This window comes from Jaculus jaculus, chromosome 14 (genome assembly GCF_020740685.1).
Source record: "Jaculus jaculus isolate mJacJac1 chromosome 14, mJacJac1.mat.Y.cur, whole genome shotgun sequence".
Lineage (NCBI taxonomy): Eukaryota > Metazoa > Chordata > Mammalia > Rodentia > Dipodidae > Jaculus > Jaculus jaculus.
Genome location: NC_059115.1, coordinates 33,476,923 through 33,499,522, shown reverse-complemented (window position 1 = coordinate 33,499,522; position 22,600 = coordinate 33,476,923). Strand labels below are relative to the sequence as shown.

At 47.3% G+C, this 22,600-nt stretch overlaps 1 protein-coding gene across 5 annotated transcripts in view; it reads right to left on the bottom strand.

Annotated features, from left to right (window-relative positions):
* Window positions 1–7,597: 7,597 nt before the first annotated feature.
* Window positions 7,598–22,600, bottom strand: part of Srgap3 (SLIT-ROBO Rho GTPase activating protein 3) — a 273,622-nt gene continuing 258,619 nt past the window's right edge. For 4 of the 5 annotated variants that reach the window (XM_045133456.1, XM_004651477.3, XM_004651478.3 and 1 more), the window contains 4 exons: window positions 20,963–21,143; window positions 19,565–19,714; window positions 17,289–17,616; window positions 7,598–12,873 (listed from right to left, as the gene is read on the bottom strand). In XM_045133456.1, the coding sequence (XP_044989391.1) occupies window positions 12,460–12,873; window positions 17,289–17,616; window positions 19,565–19,714; window positions 20,963–21,143 (1,073 nt within the window). In that variant the 3' untranslated portion in view covers window positions 7,598–12,459. The remainder of the gene's footprint in view (window positions 12,874–17,288; window positions 17,617–19,564; window positions 19,715–20,962; window positions 21,144–22,600) is intronic. The other variant, XM_045133458.1, reaches the window with a different exon arrangement.

Below are 22,600 nucleotides of genomic sequence, written 5' to 3'. Positions count from 1 at the left end.
TTGCCTGGGCATGTTGGGAAGAAATAACTCAATATGCGGACCTGAGAAAGCTGGTCACTTGTACTGTAGCAGGTAGGCACTGCTTATCAACTGTATGGTTTGAAGAGACAGACCCTGCCTCTCTGTACCTCATGAGGCTAAAAATACTTCAGACCTTATAGCTTTTCTTTCTTTCTTTTTAAAAACTTTTTCTCATTAACAAGTTCCATAATTATAGACAATAAACCACAATAATTCCTTCCCCTCTCCCACCCCCACTTCACAAATCCACTCTCCATCATATCACTTCCCCCCTCTCAATTAGTCTCTCTTTTATTTTGATGTCATCACCTTTCTTCCTATTATGAGGGTCTTGTGTAGGTAGTACCAGGTATTGTGTGGTTATGGATATTCAGGCCATTTTGTGTATGGAAGACTGCATTGTAAGCAGTCCTACCCTTCTTTTGGTTCTCACATTCTTTCTGCCACTTCTTCCGCAATGGACCCTGAGCCTTGGAGGGTGTGATACAGATGTTTTGTAGGAAAAAACCCCCGCAGGGGGTCCCCCACGCTCTGCCTGGATAAGGCGACACCCCAAATCACTCATGAGAAGCGGTCTTGATGCAAACTGCAAGAGGATTTTATTCCAAGCGCGCTGGGGCCCACAGTCGTACACCACACAGGGGTAGAGGACTGCAGAGCCCCGAATGCAGGAACGGGGCAGTTTTTATAGGGTTTCTAACAAAGCCTGTGTATTAGACCAATCATTATTTAATATCAGGAGCCCCTGCAGGGTATTAGCCAGTCAGTTTGTGCTACCCCACAGTTTCTAAGCCAATTAGTTTACTTTGCTCAAGCCCCTCATGGACCAATCACTCTCTTATGACCTTGGTGGTCAGCGTTTGCGCAGGTCCTTAGGTGGGAGTAGCAGAGTGTGGTACCAGTCTCCTGTGACCTTGGAGGTCAGCACTTGTGCAATTCCTTAGGTGGGGGTAACAGAGTATGGTATCAGCCTCCTATGACCTTGGTGGTCTGAGGCAGGCTGCTACAGCTTATGGTGCAAGTTACTAAGGCTTACAGTGTGGGCTATTAAGGCTACTAAGGCTTACAGTGTGGGCTATTAAGGCTTATGGTGCAGGCTATTTACAGAAACTAAATAAGTGGTTTACTTTATTACTCATTTCCCATCCTTGAGGGCTATCTCATGCCCTTTTTACCTAGTTTTATATTAGGAGTGGGCTCTGATATAATGAGAAGAGGGATTCTTTACTTGCTTCTAATAGAGAGTAAAACCTGGAGTTTGAGATATGCAGGGGGCCCGCTTAAGCTCCCTTTGGAACGTGATAGTATTTCTGAGCTTCTGAATTCTTGGGCCTTTCAGTTTCAGTGCTGAACATGCCTCTGTCACCTATTCTCAGCACTATGCTGCCTTTTGAGTCATCCCAGATGTCACCACCATCTGAAAAGAGATGCTTCTCTAACCAAAAGTGAGAGTACCATTAATATATGGACATGAACGTTAAGAGAAGTGCTAACTAGGCAGTTTAGTGAGCATAATATACACATGTAGCCAGACATCAGCAGCTGTTACACCCCTAGAGCTCATGACCTCCCCCATCACAGGTCTTCAGTACCAGACATGTGTTCCCTCCCACAGAGCAGGCCACCCGTCCCGTTAGTAAGCAGTTGGTTTCCCCTATAATAGACATGCCACTATTGCACCTATTGGCTCATTTTGCCAGCCTAAAGGCTTGCAGTTGTCCACTGTTGTTCATTCTCAATGATGACTCCCCTCTCCCATAGGGCTGCATGCAGCATAGCTTTTTCCAGCTTTCTGTTAGCTGGTCTGTAGGGAGGAGGTTTTCAGCTCAGTTCCAGCTTGATTTCTCAGTGACCTTGCAGCCCAGGCATGTGGAGTCTTCAGCAATATAGACCTTATAGTTTTTCTGTTAGTAGAGAGCATGACAGTGGATGTAAGATGTTTAGAACAGTGCCTGGCACATCATAGGTTCTTTGTATGGACATATTTACATGTCTAAATGTTCCCATTTGAAGCTCTGAGACAAGCTGGCCACCAACTGTCCAATGACATGAAGGCCACAAGGGCCAAGCTCTCTGTCAGAGGATGATAGACTTGTGATCATCAGAACAGGTCCAGTTAAAAGATCTTGGCTGGGTGTGGTGGCACATGCCTTTAATCCCAGCACTTGGGAGGCAAAGGTAGGAGGATCGCCATGAGCTCAAGGCTGCCCTGAGACTACATGATGAATTCCAGGTCAGCTGGGCTAGAGTGAGACCCTACCTCAAAGAAAAAAAGAGAGAGAGAGAGAGAGAGAGAGAGAGAGATCTTGTTTCATGCACGATAGGACTCCAAGGACCTACCTGGAAAGGAAGGTCTGCGGCCTGACTGCATGGATGAGCCACTGATCTCTCACTGGGGAAGAATTTGAATCTGGAGATGTGTGGGTACAGTTGAAGCAAAGGTGGAAGTCCAGAAATGATACCTCTCCCCAACTTCTCTGCCCCCCCTTTTTGGTTGTGATTTTGTTTTTGAGATAGATAGAGTCTTCATGCTGTTGCTAAGGCTGAACTAGAACTCACTATGTAGCCTTGCTGGCCTTGAACTCATAGCAATCCTTCTATCACACCCCCCTCCCTGTGCCGGGATTTTAAGTGTGATTACTCACCTTTAACCACAGAGTCCATAACTGCACCAAAGCCCTATGCAGTTCTTAAGTCCGCAACTCACCCACACCCTCCATGGATAAAAAGCAGCTGGGGTCTAGAAGCCAGAGAGAATTTTTTTTTTTTTTTTTGAGACAGGGAGCTCAGAAACTTGAGTTCCTTCTGACCACCATGCCTGACTCTAGAGATAATGTCTTAACAACAATAAATAGGATCAAATGATATGCTTATTATATATAATAATATAATCTTCTAAGAGCTTTTGTTGCTCTTAGAATAACCCAAATCCTCATCTTGGCCCAAAACCCTACATACTTCCTGCTCCTCCCCAGCCTCTCACTACCTCCACTCCAGTCTATTGGCCGGTTCTGTTCTTCCCAAGCACCATGATCTTTCTCAGTATTTGCCTATCTGGTTGGTCATCCCTCCTACTTCACCCCTCATCCTGTGACTCATCCTGTGATTTGTTTAGGCCAAATTTAAGCTTCACCTTCCCATACCTCTCAGCAAGAGAAAAACTTGATATCCAGTCTTCCATACCTTTAATGGCCTGGCTTTGTGGATGTCATTGTTAAACCTGTACCACTTGAATTCTGATAACTACAAAGAAGAGAACAAAACACATTTCAATCAATAAAGCACTTGTCTTGCCATGATGAAACCCTTTTCAATCCCTAGAGTTCATATTTAAAACAAATGTCTGCTACATGTAATCCCAGCACTGGGGAGGAGGGGGCTGGCGGGCCCATGGGGCTTATTGGCCAGCCAATCTAGCCTGTAAGCTCCAGGCCCATGAGAGGAATGACACCTGAGATTGTCTCTGGTCTACATATGTGCACACACACAAAATATACACACACATAATATGCACATATAATAAAGTCACATTGGTGGTAACGAGAGGAGTGGAAGTTCTAGGCAGGGTGGTCTGGTGGGGTTCACTGAGGCTCTATGACTTGAGCAAACACTGAAGGCAGAGATAGGGGCAAGCAGAGAGAGCCTGGTGAAAAGCAAGCAGGCAGCAAGCAAAACAGAGGTGGAGGCAGGCAGAGGCTCAGTGAGCTCGGGGACAAAGGCTTAGGGGGCTTTGAGCATGAATGGGGGAAGGGATAGAAAGAGGTTGGAGAGACAACAGAGGTTGGGGTCTTTGCAGCCTTGTGGGCCCTCAGGGAGTGATTAGAGTTATGAGTTCAGGTTCTTGGCAGGCTGAGGAAGCTTGTAGAGGTGCATGAGTGATTTCCTTCCCAGCCAGGGCCCAAGGTAGGCTCTGAACTGGACTCTGCTCAGCTATTGAGGTTTAAATGAAGTGGATGGATGATGGTGCTGTCACAAGCCCCTAGAAGAAGCTGGGAGAGAATTTACTCCTAAGTTGGTTATCAAGACAACCAGCCCTCCTGAGACCAGGCACTTGGGGATCAGTGAATCCTGGCCTGTAATAGCTAAGCCAGAAGGTGGTTCCTAAATCCTGCACTGCAGCAATCAGGGTAATAGAAATGTCAGTATAGAATCCTGGACTCAAATTCCTTGAGTAGCATTTCCCTTGATTATAAAATAAGGATGCTAACTGTGGTGGTTTGAACATAAAGTAAATGTCCCTCATCACCTCATGTGTTTGAGATTAAGCCCCACACGTAATCCCTAGCTAGTGGAACCTTTGGAAGGTAGAGCCTTGCTGGAGGAGGTATGCCACTGAGAGTGAGCCTTGGGATTTCATAGCCCCAGCCCAGCTTGCAAGAACTAGCTAGCTCACTCATGCAACTTCCTCCCTGGTGATGTCACAAGATGTGACACCCTGCTATCTGTTCTTGCCATGATTTCCCCACCATGGTCAAGCTTCTTTTTGAAACCGTAAGCTAAAACAAACACTTTCCTTCCAAAGGCTTCTTCTGGGTGAGTGTGTTGTCCCAGTAATGAGAAGGCAGCTGCTGCACCTCTGGGGGTGCTGGCAAGGTTAGATGAAGGAAGACATGTGAAGGGCTCCGCACTCGGCATGTACTCGGTGAGTATCATTATTGGTGGTGGAGCCCATAGGTGAGTGGGAAATTTTAGTGTTTATGCATGAATATTTTTCTGGTGTATTGATTAGCAATTGCTGCATAATTACTACCCTAAAATTGAATGGGACTGAAAGCCATCATCATTTTTATTCCTCATGTGAAGAAAGCTCTCACAAGCTCCTTCGGTCATTGTTCTTACACAGTCTGGGTGGAGTTGACAACTCCGTTGTAACCATGAGTGGTTTACTCAGATTTGTCTATTCCCAGCCTTGGGCTGCCTTAGGGGTTCACTGTAGCTAATTCTTGTCGGAGAGAATCAGATTCAAGGCTTTTATTCTATTGAGATTAAGGTGGTACAGGAAGTGGAAGCTTTATGGCCGTTGAGTAGCCATAGTGTGAGGCAGGCTATGTGAGAAGAGAGCGGTTCACGACAATGCTCATCCCATCCTTAGCTCATCCCAGGCTGGAAGATAGTTCTAGTCTTGGATTTCCAGATGTGGACAAATAAATTCCATCTTGCACAGGAATGCTTGGATTGGACAGTTTGTCGTTTGAAAACCAAATAGTCCTATGCTTATATGATCAGGAAGTGGACAATCCAGCCATGAACTGTGTTTTGCTGCTAGTAAAGCAGCTGAATAGCCAAAATTTGCCTCTCGTTCCTGTGGGTTAGAGACTCTGTTCTGTTCATTGTTGAATCAGAAATGCTTAGAGTGATTGCTTTGTGCAATTAAGACTGGGGCAGCTTAAGGGCTGAAGAGTAAAAACACTCTCATCCATTTGTATCCATGGCACCTAACTTGTAGCAAGCCACATAAAAAAGATGCTTACTAAATGAATGAATTTTAATTTAGGGCTCTCAGATGAACATGGTTGCTATGAGAAATAGATTGTGGCAGGTGTATAAAATGTAAACCCCTAGAAGGCTCAGGAAGCAGAGGAGCGTGGACTAAGCAAGAGGCCACCACTAAGTGCTAAGTGATTTGGGTGGGAATGACAGTCACAGGGATCTGGGCATGGGGGGTGGGGGTGGGGGGATGGCCCCTTCTCTTCATCAAAGAAGCTGTTACACGGAGATCCACCAGAGGGCACTCCAGACCCTGGCATCTTCCTTGTGCCTCCGGCCAAGCCACCTTCTAGATGAGATCCTGTCCCAGTCCTGGGGTAATGAGCAGGTGCTGTGAGAGGCAGCATGATGCACCTGATAAAAAGCACATCTTGGGCAGACAGACAGCTTGAATTCTGGCTTCTGGACTTTATTTGTTAACCTTGGGCAAGTGTCTTTACCTCTTAGAATCTCTGTTTCTTTATCCAGTAGGGTGGAGTATGCTAATAATGACTGCAATGGCTGTTTTGAGATATAGATGAGAAAAATGCTTAAAAAGATTTAATGCAAGACTCTGGGCAGAAATTAGTGGTTAGCAGTGCCTATACATATCATCTGCCTATACATATCTTTAAAAAATAAAAGAGGTTCTGGGTCCCCTTTAATCATCCTCCAAGGCCTGAAAGTCAGCAGGGGTAGAACCCTGAGAACATCTCTGTTACCCCTTCAACATGAAGTGGCTATATGTCTTCAAGGTCCATCTCCTAAATGATTTTAAGGTCTTGATTCTTAGGCGGGGGAGATGTTGTAGGTGGACTTGGAGACCATCAAGGTATGGACCTCACCTCCTGTTTTCCTGGTAACATTGGAACAGGATGTTTTTGCCCTTCTATAGGATTTAACATACTATTTGAAAGGCAAGATCTACTTCCTCTTGGCCAGAGGAACAAAATTGTCTGGCCCTGGATGGAGACCAACTTATCTTCTTTAAGAGCTAATTCAAGGCTAGAGAGATTGCTTAGTGGTTAAGGTGCTTACCTGCAAAGTCAAAGGACCCAGATTTGATTCCCCAGTACCCACATAAAGCCATAAGCACAAAGTGGCACGATGTCAGGAGTTTGTTCGCAGTGGTGGCTGGAGGCCCTGGCATACCCATTCTCTTTCTCTCTCTGTCTCTCACAATTAAACTAAATTAAATTAAAAACCAAAGAGTTAATCCAGTGGAGTCTGTCAAGAGCCCACCTGAAGACATACTGAGGAGGTGGTATAATAGTTATCCTCCTGGTGAGGTAACTGACTGTACTCTCAGAAGCCCCTCCCTCTGTGTAGTTGCTTATAGATCTTCACTGCCAAGCCTGCCTGCTTCTCTGAGCTCTCAGAAAGCAGTAGAGCCTTGCCAGCCTTACCACCTTTCCTCTTCTTCGGATGCCAGCCAAAATCCTAAGCAGGCTTGCCCTGACACTTTGGGACCTTACAACATTTTTCTTGACAAATCTCCTTTACCTTATACAAAATGATAATATAAAATAAAACAGATCCAAGAGGCTGCATCACAAGTTTAGACAATAAGCTAAATTTTGCATATATCTTGACATGAGAAATCAATACCTGCCACCTCTGATAGTGCCATAACCTTTTAAAGATACTTCTGTCAATGGCAGTCCCTGCTCCTTTCTTGCTGTTGTTTGCCACAACCCAGTCCTGTGTTCCCAGGAGTGATTCTGTAGTTAGCTCTGTAGTTGAAGCAGGTTTCTGTTTTGTTTTGTTTTGATTTTTCCTTTTTCTTTTTTTTTTTTGTTTTTTGTTTTTTGTTTTTCGAGATAGGATCTCTCACTGGTTCAGGCTGACCTGGAATTCACTATGTAGTCTCAGGCTGGCCTCAAACTCATGGCGATCCTTCTACCTCTGCCTCCCCAGTGCTGGGATTAAAGGCGTGCGCCACCACGCCTGGCTTAGTTCTTTTTTTTTTTTTTTCAACCTTGACCTTCACCTTTTTGAAGTGAGCTAAAGGACAATGGGGAAAGCATGCCGACCAAGTGGACTGAAGGGTGACCATGCCCCTCGAGGATCACCCCACCCACCTTACAAAAAGCACAGGAGCACATCTGAGAAAAGTTAAGCTGTTTATTTCACAGGATAGCTCCACATCAAACCAGCAGGCACCATCAGAATACTCAACAAAGGATCCAATCAGACACGCTATAGGACGGGCGTTTGGTCATAAGGTAGAGAAATGATACCCGGAAGAGGGTAACAGTTAGCATCACATGGGGACAGGCAACCAGCAATTTCCTTGGATGGTTTCGGTTTGTTTTTCCTGTCACAATTTAAAGGAGGAATAAAAGCAAAGGAAACAAAACAGACCAGCCACTCTGAAGCAGTCAGAAGCAAACCTACTGCCAAACCATGTAAACAGTCACACTGCAGGACGAGGGCCTGGGCAGCAGCGCCAGCCAGGACCCACTTCCGTCCAGGGAAGGAAAGTGCACTCTGGCGGTTCCGGTTCCAGGAACAGCTTCATTATTTGCCAGGGACAGTTAACACAGAAAGGAGGTGTCAGCAAAGGGCAGCGATGGCCACTTGGCCAGTCCCAGGGGATGGGACAGTGGGATACTGGCAAATCAACCTCAGAGAGGTCAGGAAGTCTCAGGCTGACAGCAAAGTCCCTCCTGACAGCTCCCCTGGGCACCTTTGGGTATGTGCGGAACGTTCTCCACTAGAAATTCTGCTCAGTGGAGAAGAGACCCCAGAGTAACCAGGGAAGTTGACACAGAATGTCAACATTAGCTCTGCATAGCAGAAAATCAGCTATGTAACACCTCAGCTTGCCCTTTTCTGCCTTCCTGTCCTGCCATGCCTTCCCTTCCCAGACCAGCAGGGCCCACCACCATGGCTGGAGAGCCCTCCTCCACTTTTCTTTCCCAGTTTCTCAGGAGGATGAGGCATCTGCTCTGATGTGGAACCACGTGGATGTGTGAGAAGTTAGGAATAGGAAGGCTGAGAAGGAGGACCATCATGTCAGTCCTTGTGGTTTTTTTCCATCAGCTGTTATGTGTATGTGCGCTGAGCACTGGACGATGACCAGGTACAAGGTCACCAGAGTCCTCTCCGTCCATGCCTCCCAAATTAGAAAGAAACAACCACAAGGCACTCCAGCAGACAGGACCGGTGAAGGCAGCCCTGCATGAGGGCCCGTCCCCCACAGGCCTCCCTTATGTCCCACAAACCAGTTTGAAGTGTTTATAAGGCAGATCTCTGAACTGCTGGTCCCAGCCAGTTAGCCAAAGGATGGCTCCATTTCCCTGTGTCTTTTCCCACTCCGATTTCTTCATTGAATAGAAACCTTTCATTCCTTGGGAATCCATTTCTTTCCTGACCCCCTAGTTTACTGAATCAGAGAAAAGACTCCCAGGTCTAATTCCCAAGCCCACAATTCCCTCCAATTGTGTGCTCTGTCCGGGGTTCAAAAGGCGCTTCAAGGTGAGAAATCGTTAGCACTGAAAACAAGGAAAGGCAAGAATTTTTTCATAGAATCCCACAGCTCAGAGCAGCTCTTTCTGAGGAAAAGGGAAGAAGGGGGGAGAGTAGGGTTGGAACATAGCTTGTTCTCAAATTTATCCGAGATGGGTCTTCAGCGGCAGCTGGGCCACCAGACGCCCAGGAAATTAGACCAGGAATTAATTGTCTTTGGTCAGTTTTAAATGAACATCTTGCTGGTTCATTCCTAAAATAGACTGAACATTGGTTATACACAAAGACTAAAGGCTTGACCTTGGGGTAAGGTGAAGGTTAAATCATTCCATGAAGCCAAAAGAAAATGTATTAAAAAATGCCCGTTATCAACTAACTGATCAGTACAGCTTTCAATAATGGTGATGAACTTGAAGGTAGACACCACTTCCCCCTTACACTTGGCTATACTGAGGACTACTAACTAGGTTACTACATCCCCCCACACTCACTGTACAGTTAGGGTTCTGGTATTTGTTTTTACATTGATCTATCTACTAGGTGCAAAGATTTGGTGAGTGGCATTGGCTATAATTTAATCATAGCCTTTTAAACATTACAGTTTCACATTTTAACAGTTACTTTCCAGCATGTAAGCAAATACAGCAATATATAGTGGACTAAAACAGGCAGGAGTCAGGAGAATGCTTGGTGGACACTGACAGGACTGAGTTGGAGAGTGGCTAGGACATGCAGGGGGCCCAGATGAAGAAGGGTGAGGTGGGTGGGGACAGTGTCTTTCTGTTTGTTCTGCCTCAACGCTCACAGTTGGGGCTGGGGGAGTGGGGACTCAGCTGCCATCTTTGTGCATGTTTCCCTAAATGTGAATTTGTCGGCCATTTGCCAATGGGGGGAAAATAGATGCTTAAAGAAAACAGCAGAGGCCCTGCCTTTGGGTCATTCGAGGAAAGTCAGATCTGTTGTCAGTTAGGATAATGAAATGACAATGCAGAGGAAGAGCTACACAGCCTGACTCGTGCTGGGTGTCAGGAAACAGTCTTACAAACTCAAATGTTTGTTTTTAATCGGGTATTGCACTGAAAATGTTGCATTTTGCCTGGGAGATGACTGGATGTAAAATATGGGAGGAGCTCTGGGGCAGAAATCAGAAGTCACATATCCTCTGATCCTGCAGAGCACTCTTGCAAATAAGGACTTTCCGAGCCTGATCCAGCCTCCTTTCAGCCACCTGTTAAATGCTGAGCAGGTCCATGGTTTAAAAGGCTTTGCTCTCAGCTGAAAAAAATGGGGATATGTGCTCAAAGACATAGGGTCTTTTGAAGCCAGGAGCTACAAAAACAAGGTTTGGTGGCCCTAGGTCAGGTTCCTCATTGGTCTTCTCCTGACGTTTCCATTTTGTGCTCAGTCTTGACTCTTTCTTCTATGGTGTATCTGTGGTACAATCTCAAGGCTGGTCCTTCAGACCAGGAAGAATGACTGACATTCCTCATGCCCACCCAGATATCAGCAACTCACTAAGTACCTCTCTTTGGGTGTAGAATTACCTTTGTAATGGAGGACCAGAGGAGGGAGCAGAAACTAATCCAATGGAAAGGAATGCTAATTAATAATGGTCTTTCAAGTGTCCATGGGTGATGCATCTGTAGGGCTATAGGTGCTCAGGGTTCTCAGTAAGCTGGTAAGAAAATTCCACTGCCCATTATCATGTCCCCAAAACAGTTCTGGATGCTTCTGGATCTGAAAGACTTATCTTCCTCATGGCAAGAGCAGCAGAGTATTGGTACAGTGCTTCCCAGTGAGCCCAGCTGGATGGCAGCCTCACTTCACAGGGTAAATGTGAGGCCCAGGGTCATATGGCTCCTACATGGTGGGGGCTGCAACTCAAACTGTGGAATTTGGACTCTAATCTTCAGAGGGAAGGAGGGAGGGAGAAAAGGAGGCAAGTCGTGAGAGAGAGAGAGGGAGAGAGAGAGAGATTTGTTTGGTGTCAGGAGAGTCAGTAAAGTGGTCCCATTAGGATCAGATTCACCTGTGATCCATTATCTAGAAAAATCTGGAAAACAGAGACATCAAAAGTGCAGGTAAAATGTAACCAACTGAGAGCAATTCCGGCCCTTTCCAGATTGTTATATTAAAAAAAAAATCATATACCTCATCTCTATCACCATGTTTTCATCTGCATGAAATGCTCTGGAGAGAGTGGGTGAGGAGGAGGGGAAGGAGGGCAGGAAGCTCTTTTGCTTGCATGAAAGCTTCCCCGTGGTGCTTTCATTGCCAAGGTCTGTCCTCGCCTGGGGCCTGAGGCCTGAGTGCTGACTGGGCACTCACTTCTTCGGGGGGCAAACCACAGTGTACCATGGCATGATTTCAAATAAAAGTGGTGTGATTCAACACCTCCTTGCCTGTTTAGATCCAAATCTGACACAGTATAATTAGTAGAACGAGGAAAAGAATTAAATATTTTGAAGATGATATAAGTTAAACATCTATAGTTACCACAGATTTATTCCTACAGTGTTTTTAGGATCTGAAGTACCTCACACCACTGCATTTGTGTTTGCCTTTTTCCCAAACACAGGGAATGCTGTGCTCAATGGGGCTTGTCTTCTCCCCTCCCAGTTCTACACACAGACACAAGGATGCTACCTGCGATAAGAGGTCTTCCCGACAACTTCCCCGGAGCCTTCAGGGATACAGTTGACCTTGGGCCTTTCGGGTGGCAGGGCAAGGTCTCTGGGGTAGATGAAGGGTTTTTATGAAGGGTTCTCCACCTCTAGGAGCAGCCTGCTTGGGGTACTGCCTGCCCTACCCTTCCTTTAGGGGCAGACTGTTCTGGAAGGCCACGGCTTCTGGAGACAGTGGGAGACTGTTTCTGCTTTTGTGTTTCTGCAGGTTAGTGATAATATTGCTTCATTCGCAGTTACTGTGGGGCCTCAAAGTTCTCCCAGAAAAGTCCCTGCAAATCCCACCAAATAACTCAGTGGGAGATGTTTGGTGGCATGGGTCTGAGGTAAATCTAAGTTTCATAAACAGAAAAAGGAGATCCTATATACATTTAGCATGTGTGTATGTCCAGATCTAGTATATTATATAGATGCATAAATATATATACACACACACCTATAGACACATACGTACACATATATGCGTATATATGCACATATTTATATACACACACATATATACGTATGGAGAGAATAATATTCCAGTGACGATATGCGGGAGAAGACAATTAGCATTTTGCTTTAATCCTGGGAAATGCTGTCCTCGAGTCTGTTCTTGCACCGGCATTCCTAGGGTGTCTGTGGGGTTCACATGGCTGAGTGTGAGCTGCAGCTAATGCCAAGTCCTCCACTCTCCACAGAAAAACACCCTCCCAGCCTGACCTTCTGGGTGAGGCCTTCCAAGGCCAGGATCCCTGGGAAGCAAGTGGAAGCCGCTGAGGCCACCCCAGGCCATGGTGTGTCCAGTGGGCCCCAGCTGAGCTGCCCATCCTGCAGGTCACATGGTGCCCGACTTGTCTGTGGAGCTGTTGGGGAACATCTTCTCTGTGGGTGTCACTGCCGGGCTGCCCACACCCGAACTGCTGCTACTGCTGGACCGGTGCTGGACCACGGGACGCACAGGCCGCATGGGAGGCGGGCGGAGCTGAGCACCGGCCAGGCGGGCAGAAAGGGCTGGCTTAAAGGTGGTCATCATCTCGGTGGAGGAGCTGCTGCTGCGGCGCATGGCAGCATCGGGGTCTCGGATGACGATGGTGTGCAGGGGGCTGGCGGGCTCTGAATTTATGGGGCCTGGTGGGTTCTTCAGGGGCTCCAGGGTGTCCAGCACCACATCTGGCGCCTGCTTGACTGTGTTCTGCCTCTCGAGTTCCCGCAACTCGTGCAGAGCTGTGCTCATGGTCTTCTCGATGTCCTGGGGACAAAGAAGATTCTGGTCAGCACAGAGTGTGAAGGCCTGCAAACTAGCTCCACACGTTATGGCCCCGATGAAAATCTTACCTCTAGGGCATCTTATAAACCAATCGGGAGAATCAGTGTGGGTCTCCCCTGTATCTGTCTTGCATAGAAGTCACTATCAAAAAAGGCCAACCATGCTGGAGAAAAGGGTAGGCTCTGACGTTCAAATCCTGCTTCTGCTACTTTCTTACCATATGATCTTGGGCAAGTTAATACTCTGAGCCTTAGAATCTTCAATGGTAAATTAGAAATATTTATAATACCCACTTCAGAGGATTGGGAAATGTCTACTTGGCCTGACAACCTAGTGCAGAGGAACACACAAAAATAAGAGCAGCCACCAGCCTAGTCAAGAGTCCTGACACTAAGCTTTTCACTAATAATTCACTTAATGCTTACACAGATGAGGAAGAAACACCAATTACACTCACTCTTCATATGAGGAAACCAAAGCTCAGGCTAATGAAGTAACTTGCTCAAGGTCACAGCCAATCGGTAGCATACTCCATCCCAGTCTGGACCCGTGCAGTCTGAGTTGAGTGTGTCCCTAACCACTGTTACTTTTTTCAAAGGTCCTTCATCATGACTTAAGGTATACACACAATGAAACTTCACATTGTGCCCCATGAATTTGTACAACTATGTGTCAGTTTTAACAATCAAAAGGAATCCTTGCCTATAGGAAAATTACTAATATATCAGGATGTTTATTACAGAATGGTGAGATTGCTACTATTCCTATATGTATTATAACTAGAAAAGTTCATTTCTTTATTTTTTAGTTAAAAAGTCAGGAGAAAGTTTTAGATCTGAAAAAATCCTCATGTGCTCATGGGACACTGTAATATCTGTTAGCTCCTCAGAGGAGCACCTTGGATGACAGAGGCATGGCACACAAGGCAGCCTGGGCTCCTCATCCCACTGGGAAGCTTCCAAGGTGCTTCCCCCATCAGAGTCCGCGCTGGAGGTGGAAGGCAGCATTGACCCATGAGACCTGAGCAAGACTGGGTGAGCATTAGCCACTTTGCACAATGGACATTTTGGCCTCAGCTAAAAACCCACGCTTGCTGTGAAAATGGAATGAGAAGATGGACATGAGGCTTTGCAGACTGCCAAACAGTGGTTTTCCAAGTCCTTGGAGCCTACCAGTCCTTGATCCATGGAACTGTCAAGGGGACCACTCCACGTCCAGCAGACATGAGAGGAATTTCTCTAGCCAAGAGCCCAACTGGACCAAACAAGTGATGTTGCTTGAAACCACTGCTGGCAGGTGGCATGCCGAGCCTCATTCGCCACGATGACGACTAAAGGAGGCTTGCTCTTGTGCGAATCCTGGAGCCAGTCTTGGAATACACGCACGAGGCTGGAGAAGGTGATGGAGCTAGAGCTTGGAGATGCTGTGGAAGCTGCTGTCTGCTGGAGTCTTCAACAGGAAGCCTCCTCTATGACAGACAGCCTCCCCATGCATGTGTGTTTATACATGCATGTGTGCATACATGTTCTTATGTGTGCAGGTGTGTGCACATGTATTTATGTGGAGTTCAGAGTACACTCTTTGGGTGTCATCATCAGTAAAGTTGTCTAACATTTTAAAGACAGGGCCTCTTATTGGCCTAGAGTTCACCAATTGGGCTAGTCTGGATAGCCAGCAAGCTTAAGGGATCCCATTTCCACCCCCCCCCCCACAGTGCTGGGATTTACAGGCATGCCCTGCCACACTGGCATTTTTTACATGGGTACTGGAGCTCCAACTCAAGTTGTCATGCTTGTGAGGTGAGCATTTTACCTCCTGAGCTATCTCCCCAGGCCCCTTTTGATTTAAGGGACCATCGGTGTCCTGCTAGTTACTGACATCAGCAGTTGTGCCTCCCCATGACGTTTTATCCCTTGTCCCATAGTGCTGGCAGATTTAATAGGGGACCTTTGTGAGAGCTTTATCCAAAGGATCATCTACAGGGAATTCTCTTCAGAAAGGGAGGGATGACCATCTTCTCCCTAGACTGCTACTTACAGACCCTGCAAGGACATGCCACTGTCTACCAGTAATCCCAGCCTCACCAACTGTGCTGGGACTAAGTTCCTCCCTCATTACTCTCTCAGTTTTCTTGAATTCAGTGTGGGCTGAAGTGACACATGAATAAAATGTAATTTACACTCCTTTCCTTCTCCCCCACCACTACCTGGCAGAGTATGAGCAGGAAAGACAGACAGCTCAGAGAAAGATGGGCTGAAGTGTTTAGGCTGCAGTCTTGCATTAGTCTGACAGGGGGTGCGTGAGCCTTTAGGATGAAGCCACAGAAAAGTGCTGGGGACCCAGCAACAGAACAGGGAAGGCAGTTGCTTTTCATCTCCTCCCCCACGTCACATGACAGCATTGCACAGTCTCAACCACAGTCTTTATCTGAGTTTCAAATCTAAATCATTCAAGACATTTTGAGCCCTGAGAATTTGGGGCTACTCCACCTACTACTTGGGATTCCCCACACCACTTCCCCTTTGTAGTCTGCAAAGTTAAGGGCTCACTGGAGCCAAGCCTGAGCACGCTCGTGGTGGCTGTCCAGTTTCCTCTTGTCTGTTTGCAAGTTGTTTCCATGAGTTCTTATGTTAGCACCACATGTCAAAGGCACTATTCAGTTTGAGCATCTAGATGTCTTTGTACATTGAGAGCACACAGCCTTGACACGTGTGTTCCTTGAGTTGGATTTGCAAAGTGCTCCACAAATAAAAGCCAAATAAAATGTTCCAGGTTTTCATTGGTGAAGAGTCACAATGCAGATGAATATATTTCAGGTTTCTAAAAAGTCTTGTATGTGTGCCTTTGCCCTTGGTCAGAGCAGCATTGTACCGGTGCTAACTGCAAAACACTTCCCTCACTCCTTTGATAGTCTGTGGGGCTGGTCTGCAATGGAACCTGATTTAGACCCAGTGCTCCTGACTGTATTTGGTTCTCTATGTAAAAGGCTCTATACTCAGCCTCAGTAAGCCTTTCCCCATTGTGACTGGGACATCCAGGAGGTGTGGGTGCTATGGTCACGATTCCAAGAGGACTTCCTTCAAGGATGCCTTCCCTCTCTGCTTGACCTGTGCCAAGCACTGATCCCAGAGTCTCCTTGGGAGTAAGCAAGAGGACATGGGGTGAAGACCCATGTGTGGAGTCCAGCGGTTGGTGAGTTGCTTCTGAGCAGCGTGTGCTTCTAGCATTTTCTCTGAACTCCTCTAAGGATGCGCTCAGAGGCTCACAGTCTCTCCCCATCTCCTTCTGAACAGGTATTCAAATGACACTCTCACAAGAGAATCCTCACTGCCCACAAGGGTCTGTTGGCTGTTATCTCTTAAGGGGCATAATAGATCCCAATCCAACATTACAGAGAAGGTAGAAAAAACAGCAACTCCAGGAAATGTGATAGAACTGTCAGAAACACATGAAACCAGTTATGCAAACTGGTAAACAAGGCACAGTTCTATTCATTTGGCAAATGTAAAAATTGCCAAAGAAGATCAAAAACAAACAGAAGACTCTGGAAGAACATGGAGCACCATTCCGTTCTACTTCAGCTAGTTAGTCCCTTGGCTCTCAGGTCACACCTCCCCAGGGAATCACTGTCTGCCTAGGTGTGATTCCCCAAAATTTGGATCCTTAAAATACTGGGCTGGAGAGATGGCTTAGCAGTTAAGCACTTTCCTGTGAAGGCCAAGAACCCAGGTTCAAGGCTCAACTCCCCAGGACACACACTAGCCAGATGCACAATGTGGCACACGTGTCTAGAGTTTATTTACAGTGGCTAGAGGCCCTAGCACACCCATTCTCTCTCTCTCTCTCTCTCACTCTTTCTCTCTCTGTCTATTGCTCTCTAATAAATAAATAAATATTTTTTTTAAATTAAAAAAATACTATGTGCCATCCCCTACTCCTTAAAGATATACCACCCAACTGCTGTTTCATAGCTGTGGTTGATACTATGGTACTGGTTGATAGATCTCTCTCAAACTGTAAGCTCACATGAGGAGGACCAAACTCTATCTTGGGTCTTGACAGCACTTCACTGCACATAGTAAATGTCATGCAATAGTTTCTCAATTGATATTCATCAATGAATGGGTGAATGAATGGAAGATGAGTGGATGGATAGATGGATGGATAGATGGATGAACAGATAAACCCAATCATGTCATCTTGTACAGAGGCTGTTATTGCCCCAACCCCACCCTCCCCCTGTCCCTGGACACTGGGGGTCTTATTCCTTCCAGAAATCTTAGCCCCTACTCAGCAGCCAATATACCGTAGTGCTTTCCCTCTCAGCAGTTCCCACCCATTCCCCCCACCCCATAGCATTTTGCTGGCCTGGCTGCCTTCTACTAGCTAGCCCTTACTTCTGCCAAGGCCTCAGCTTCAAGGGACTTGTGGTCCCCTAGGCTGCTGTGCCGGGTAGAGCCACAGGTGGACCTCATCGAGAGCCCTTCCGAGAGTGCCTTCTTGTCAGGATAGTTGATGCTGCCGGCGCTCCCAAACGTTGCCATCCTCCTCTTCTCAGGGCTCTCGATCCGCCCCCGGGTGAGGGGGATTTTGTGGGGGCTGCTTGGACAGGCAGCAGCCCGGGGTGGTGTGTCTATGCTGGGGCCCAGGCCCCGGGGTGGGCTGTGTGTGTCGCCCCCACTTCGGCGCCTAGGGATGGCCGCTCCATCAGATCGTAACCGCACTCTGCAAAGGAGCCAGGGGATGGAGAGCATGGGGCAAAAGTCAACCCCGGCCAGTCTCAGGAAGGACCAGCCCACCCCCATTCCACGTATCACATGCTAGTCTAGGGAGTGGGTATAGTGAAGCCTCATTCAGCCAGACTGCACAATTTGGCAATGAGGGGACCTGCTCAGACATGAGATGGCGACCCTGAAGGGAAGGCGTCACAGGTGCCAGGGAGAAAAGTGGAGCATGGATCTATGCTGGCTGTAGCTGTACTGGGGCTGACTGCAAAATGAATCCTGTGGCTATGTCAGTTAGGGCAGAAGGTATCCAACCTGGAAGTGCTAAAGCTGGGTGGAGTCATGATAGTCTGAAGCTCTTCACTCACTTCCTTGATTCCAGTGGGCTTCCAACTGGTCTGATACATTGAGGCTTGACTATACCAAAAAGCCATAGCAAGCACAGGAGGGATCCCTGCGACCCAATACCTATTCACTGCTGTCACCTACCCCCAACCTATTGGGAACAGGGCTATGCCTGTGAGGCCTTTTCAAGTCTTAGAAAACAATTCTAAACATAAATGCTGCGTGGCTGCATTGTGGAGCACCCCCCTAGTGCATTTGGGTGCATCAACCTACCTTGGGGGCTCTGATATGGCCAAAGGGACAGGGCTGAGTATCTACAAGGCAAGCCTCTTGTCTACCATAAGCTTTCCTGTGTTCTCTCCAAGATCCATCCTGCTAATCTGTTACATTAGTGTAGTATCTCTCCTCTGCTTCCAAACGTGTTTGAAAATATCTTAAAGATAAAGACTGCTTCAACCTGTGGAGGTCACTGAAGATACTGAGCCCTTAGTGAGGGGAGAGAGGGCTGAACATGGAGAGGGGGCAGGGAAGGACAGTGTGATGGGACTAGGCCAAGTCCAATTTGAGCAGCCATACTTCTAACCATCTGCCCCAGCAAAGCTAAGCAAGCCAGTGACTAGCCCAACAGGAGCAAAGCACAGGTGTTAGGGAGGAGGAGGCACGAGAAACGGCAAGCAGAAAAGAGACAAGGGAGGGAAGAGGGAGAGAAAGATATGATCCTCCTAGGAATTGGGGGACCATGATGTTCTTATTGACCTTCCCTTGCCTTTCACTTCTCCACATCCTTGATTCCAATATCTAGCAGTGTTTGGAGCTGTCTACCAAACTGATTAGAGGCCTGAAAAGAGGCCCCAGGATGTCAGCTAAAATAAATTCCTTAAGTATGTTCCCATTGTAGTCTCCCATTGGTGTCCTTGGCTCCATCTAGGAAGACTGGCCCACGTGGGTTGATCACATGACCCTTCAGCTGGGGTAGGGGAACAGCCTATGACATTCCAAGAGTGAGAAATCATCAGCTTTTTCTGTTTCTTGTTCTCAGGAGAGTGGATGCAGCTCCTCACTGGTAGAAGGGTTATATGGCAGTCCAGCCCACCCACAGGGAGTGAAGAAATTCACAAATCTGCTCCTGCCAACTAGGTGGGTGGATCGGGTGTCAACTTCCCCCAGTGAATGAGTAGGTGTGAGCTGTCTGTTTATGTGGTATGCTTTGGGGAGCATGGGAGCTTCACATTTTAAAATATTGTGTAGCAATGCAGCTCTGCAGCACAATGCTGGGAGGAGGCGCAGAAGCTGGGGAGAGGGGTAAACACTCGCCAATTTCTCTTTCTCTCCCTTATCATTACAGTAACTTTTCTTAAGCAGGTCTTACTACAGAGCTGAGGCTGGACTGGAACTCATTATATAACCCAGGCTGACCCAGATCACTTCATACCTTGCAATCCTGAGCCATTCTAGCCAGCTCACCCAGCTGTGCCAAGGTCACAGCAAGTGGGAACAAGGGACTGCAAAAGCCTCCTTCTCCCTTTCCTGCCCTCTTGTTTCTCCCAATTCAGATACAAACATACATGGCATCAGCAGGGAAAAAATGAACCCGCATTTCCTACCGGCCCATCACCCCCCCAAAGCCATAATCTGAGATGTGCTCCGTGGGGGACTGGAGGTCGTTCTTGGAGGAGGCCTTGTCATCCAGCAGTGGCCCACTGCTAGCTTCACTGTCGGCCTTTTGGCTCAGGCTGTCTGAGAAGGCGTCATCCCTAGGGAGAAGAGAAGTGTTAATTGAAGGTGCCTCCCACTTTGGAGGAAGACCCAGGCCACATAGGGTTCCACCAAAGCTATGGGGGAGAGCCAAGTCTGCACACATGTACCTGCGCATACAGCCCAGGAAGAACACGTTCTTGCCACACATGCCTACTGTAATGCTTCCAGAGCCAGGAGGCCCTCTTCTAACCTGCACTCACACCACATTCTCTTTCTTCTTTTCTAGCTTGTTCTCTCTCCTGGGAGTAGAATCTGAAAGCTGAGCACAGAGTATGGACTCTCACAGCACAGGGTGCTGAGTGCCATGTCCTTGAATGGGGTGCTGGGTGCCACGTCTTCTATGGCTCCATGAGTCAGAGCTGAGTGAGGGAAAGAGCTGCCTTTGCCCTTGACATCCTCATCTGGTGTTCTGGACAACTGTGAGGGGCCTTGAGCTTCTTGGGTGCCCTGACAGCCATATTCTATGCCCTTCTTTCTCCAAAGACTTATCCCTGCTGGCAGAAGTCTGGAGATACCAGACGCCAGGGGCCCTCCACTCTAGTATCCCTCTTACCATTAGCTGTGTTGGCCTTCCCTCTGGCTCAACCTTCCCTCCCTGTATCCAAGCATGGGCTTGGTCTGCTTCTGGGGAGGGTTAGTTGCTCCAGTGGTAGGCCAGCTCACCTGAGCCTGACCAGAGCTGGAAGTAAATGTGAGCCAAGGCAAAACCTGGAAAGTATCGACTTCCTGAGCTTTCTGACAGGGCTGGGATTTAGGATGTTAGGCTTTTTTAAAGCCTTCAATTATTACAAATGGGAACTCTTCTAAAGGGAAGCAAGGATGTGTTTGTTTCTGCCATGCCCCAAGAAAGCTGTGCCTAGAGTGGGGAGCTGTGGACAACTTGAAAGTAGTGAGCTGGTCATTGGCTGCAGGGAAGACTTGGCCAGTGGAGGGATACAGAGATCTACTGGACACAAAGACGAGGCACTGGTGGCTGATGAACGCCCTAGATGCCACTCATGGGCCAGGGTGGTGCCTGAGACCTAACACTGTCTCTGTAATCTCTAAAGGATAAATAACTGGTGTTCTTGTCTCATGTATTGCCATTTAAAGGGAAGAAAAACAACTCATTCTTACAGAACACCAAGTAGATTATACCTGGAACAACAAACTGCCAGTAGCTAACCCAGCATTCCCCTCCCCTGCCCGTTCCAGACATCTATTCTGTGACCTCATTCTTCACAGAAGGCCCAATGCCCACTCACATGTCCTGTACAACTATGTACTGATGAGGGATGAGTCCATCCACACCATTGTGACGGCCTTCCCACCAGTCCTCTGAGGCACGATGGTACAAGAGCAGGGAGGCTCCCTTCTTGAAGGACAACTCACGAGGGGACCGCCCCACGTAGTCAAACTTGGCGATAGCCTCAATCTGCTCCACTTCTGGAAGAAAATCAAGAGAAAAAGCAACCACGAGGTCAGCAGTGGGGCACCCCAGGAGCCTCACCCAGCTGGCCTGAGCATCTATGGGAGAGGCCAGGCAGCATGTTTAGTGAGAACACGCAGGCTGAGGCTTCGGATCCTTGACTCTAGGCTCAGATCCACTCCACTGTTTGACCTCAGGTAAGCCATTTAATGTCTCACTGTCCAGTGAGAGCTGGGCATGGTGACACAGGATTGTCTTCCTAGCACTCTAGAGGCTGATGCAGAAGTTGTGTGCATTTGAGACTATCCTGGGCTACAGTGATAATCTGGGCTATAGTGATAATCTGAATCAAACCCAGAAACAAACACAAAAAAGTAAATGTCTAGTGGGCGCTGACATACCAGCGCCTCACTTTCACCATATTACTATTGAAACAATATTCAGCTGGTGGTGAAGGGAGTGGCTCATTGCCCATAATTCTAGAACTTTGGAAGTAGGGCAGCACAACTAAAAGTGCAAGACTAACCTCAACTCTATATCAAGTAAGCTCAAGGTCAGACTGAGATGTGTGAGATTCTATCTCATTAATCAATCAATCAAGAGGGGCTAGAAAGATGGTCCATCAGCTAAAGGCACTTGTTTGCAAAGCCTGACAGCCTGAATTCACTTCACCAATACAGACATGTGGTAGTTTGAATGGATGTCCCCATTTGATTCAGGAGGTTTTTTATTTATTTTTATTTTTTTGGTTTTTTGAGGTAGGGTCTCACTGTAGTCCAGGCTGGCCTGGAATTCACTATATAGTCTCAGGGTGGCCCTGAACTCATGGCAATCCTCCTACCTCTGCATCCCGAGAGCTGTGATTAAAGGTGTGCACCACCACACCCAGCTTGATTCAGGAGTTTATTAAAGCTTGTCATTTAGATCTGTAGCCTCCTGGTGGGAAGAGGTGTCACTATGGTTCCTGCAGTCCAGCCCTGAGGTGATGGGTGGATATGGAATTCCAGTCTAAAGATATGTCTGCAGTTCCTGAAGTGTGCTTGCTGGTGTTGCTGGTGGCTTTTTCCCTCCTCTCTGCTTGGACCTGTAAAGGTGGGCCAGCTTCTTCCACCATTACAGACCTCCCCCTGAATCTATAAGCTTCAAATAAATTCCCTTCCTTCCATAAATGTGCCTAGTTTGGAAGTTCATCCCAGCATCTGAAGCTGTCTACTACAAAATTGTTACCAGGGTGTGGGTGTGGCTGTGATGAATCTAACCATATGGATTTTGGTCTTTTAGAACTTGTGTGCTAGAGGAATGGGAAACTTGGTGCTCACAACTGAAGATGCTTTCTGGAATGATAAACCAAGTTTTATGGACTATTCTGATGAGAGTTTGATAATTCTAAGTGCAGAGAGATTGTATGTGGAGACTTGGCTTATGAACTTATTAAGGGGAAGAAAAGACTATTGAAAACCTTTTTGGAACTGGG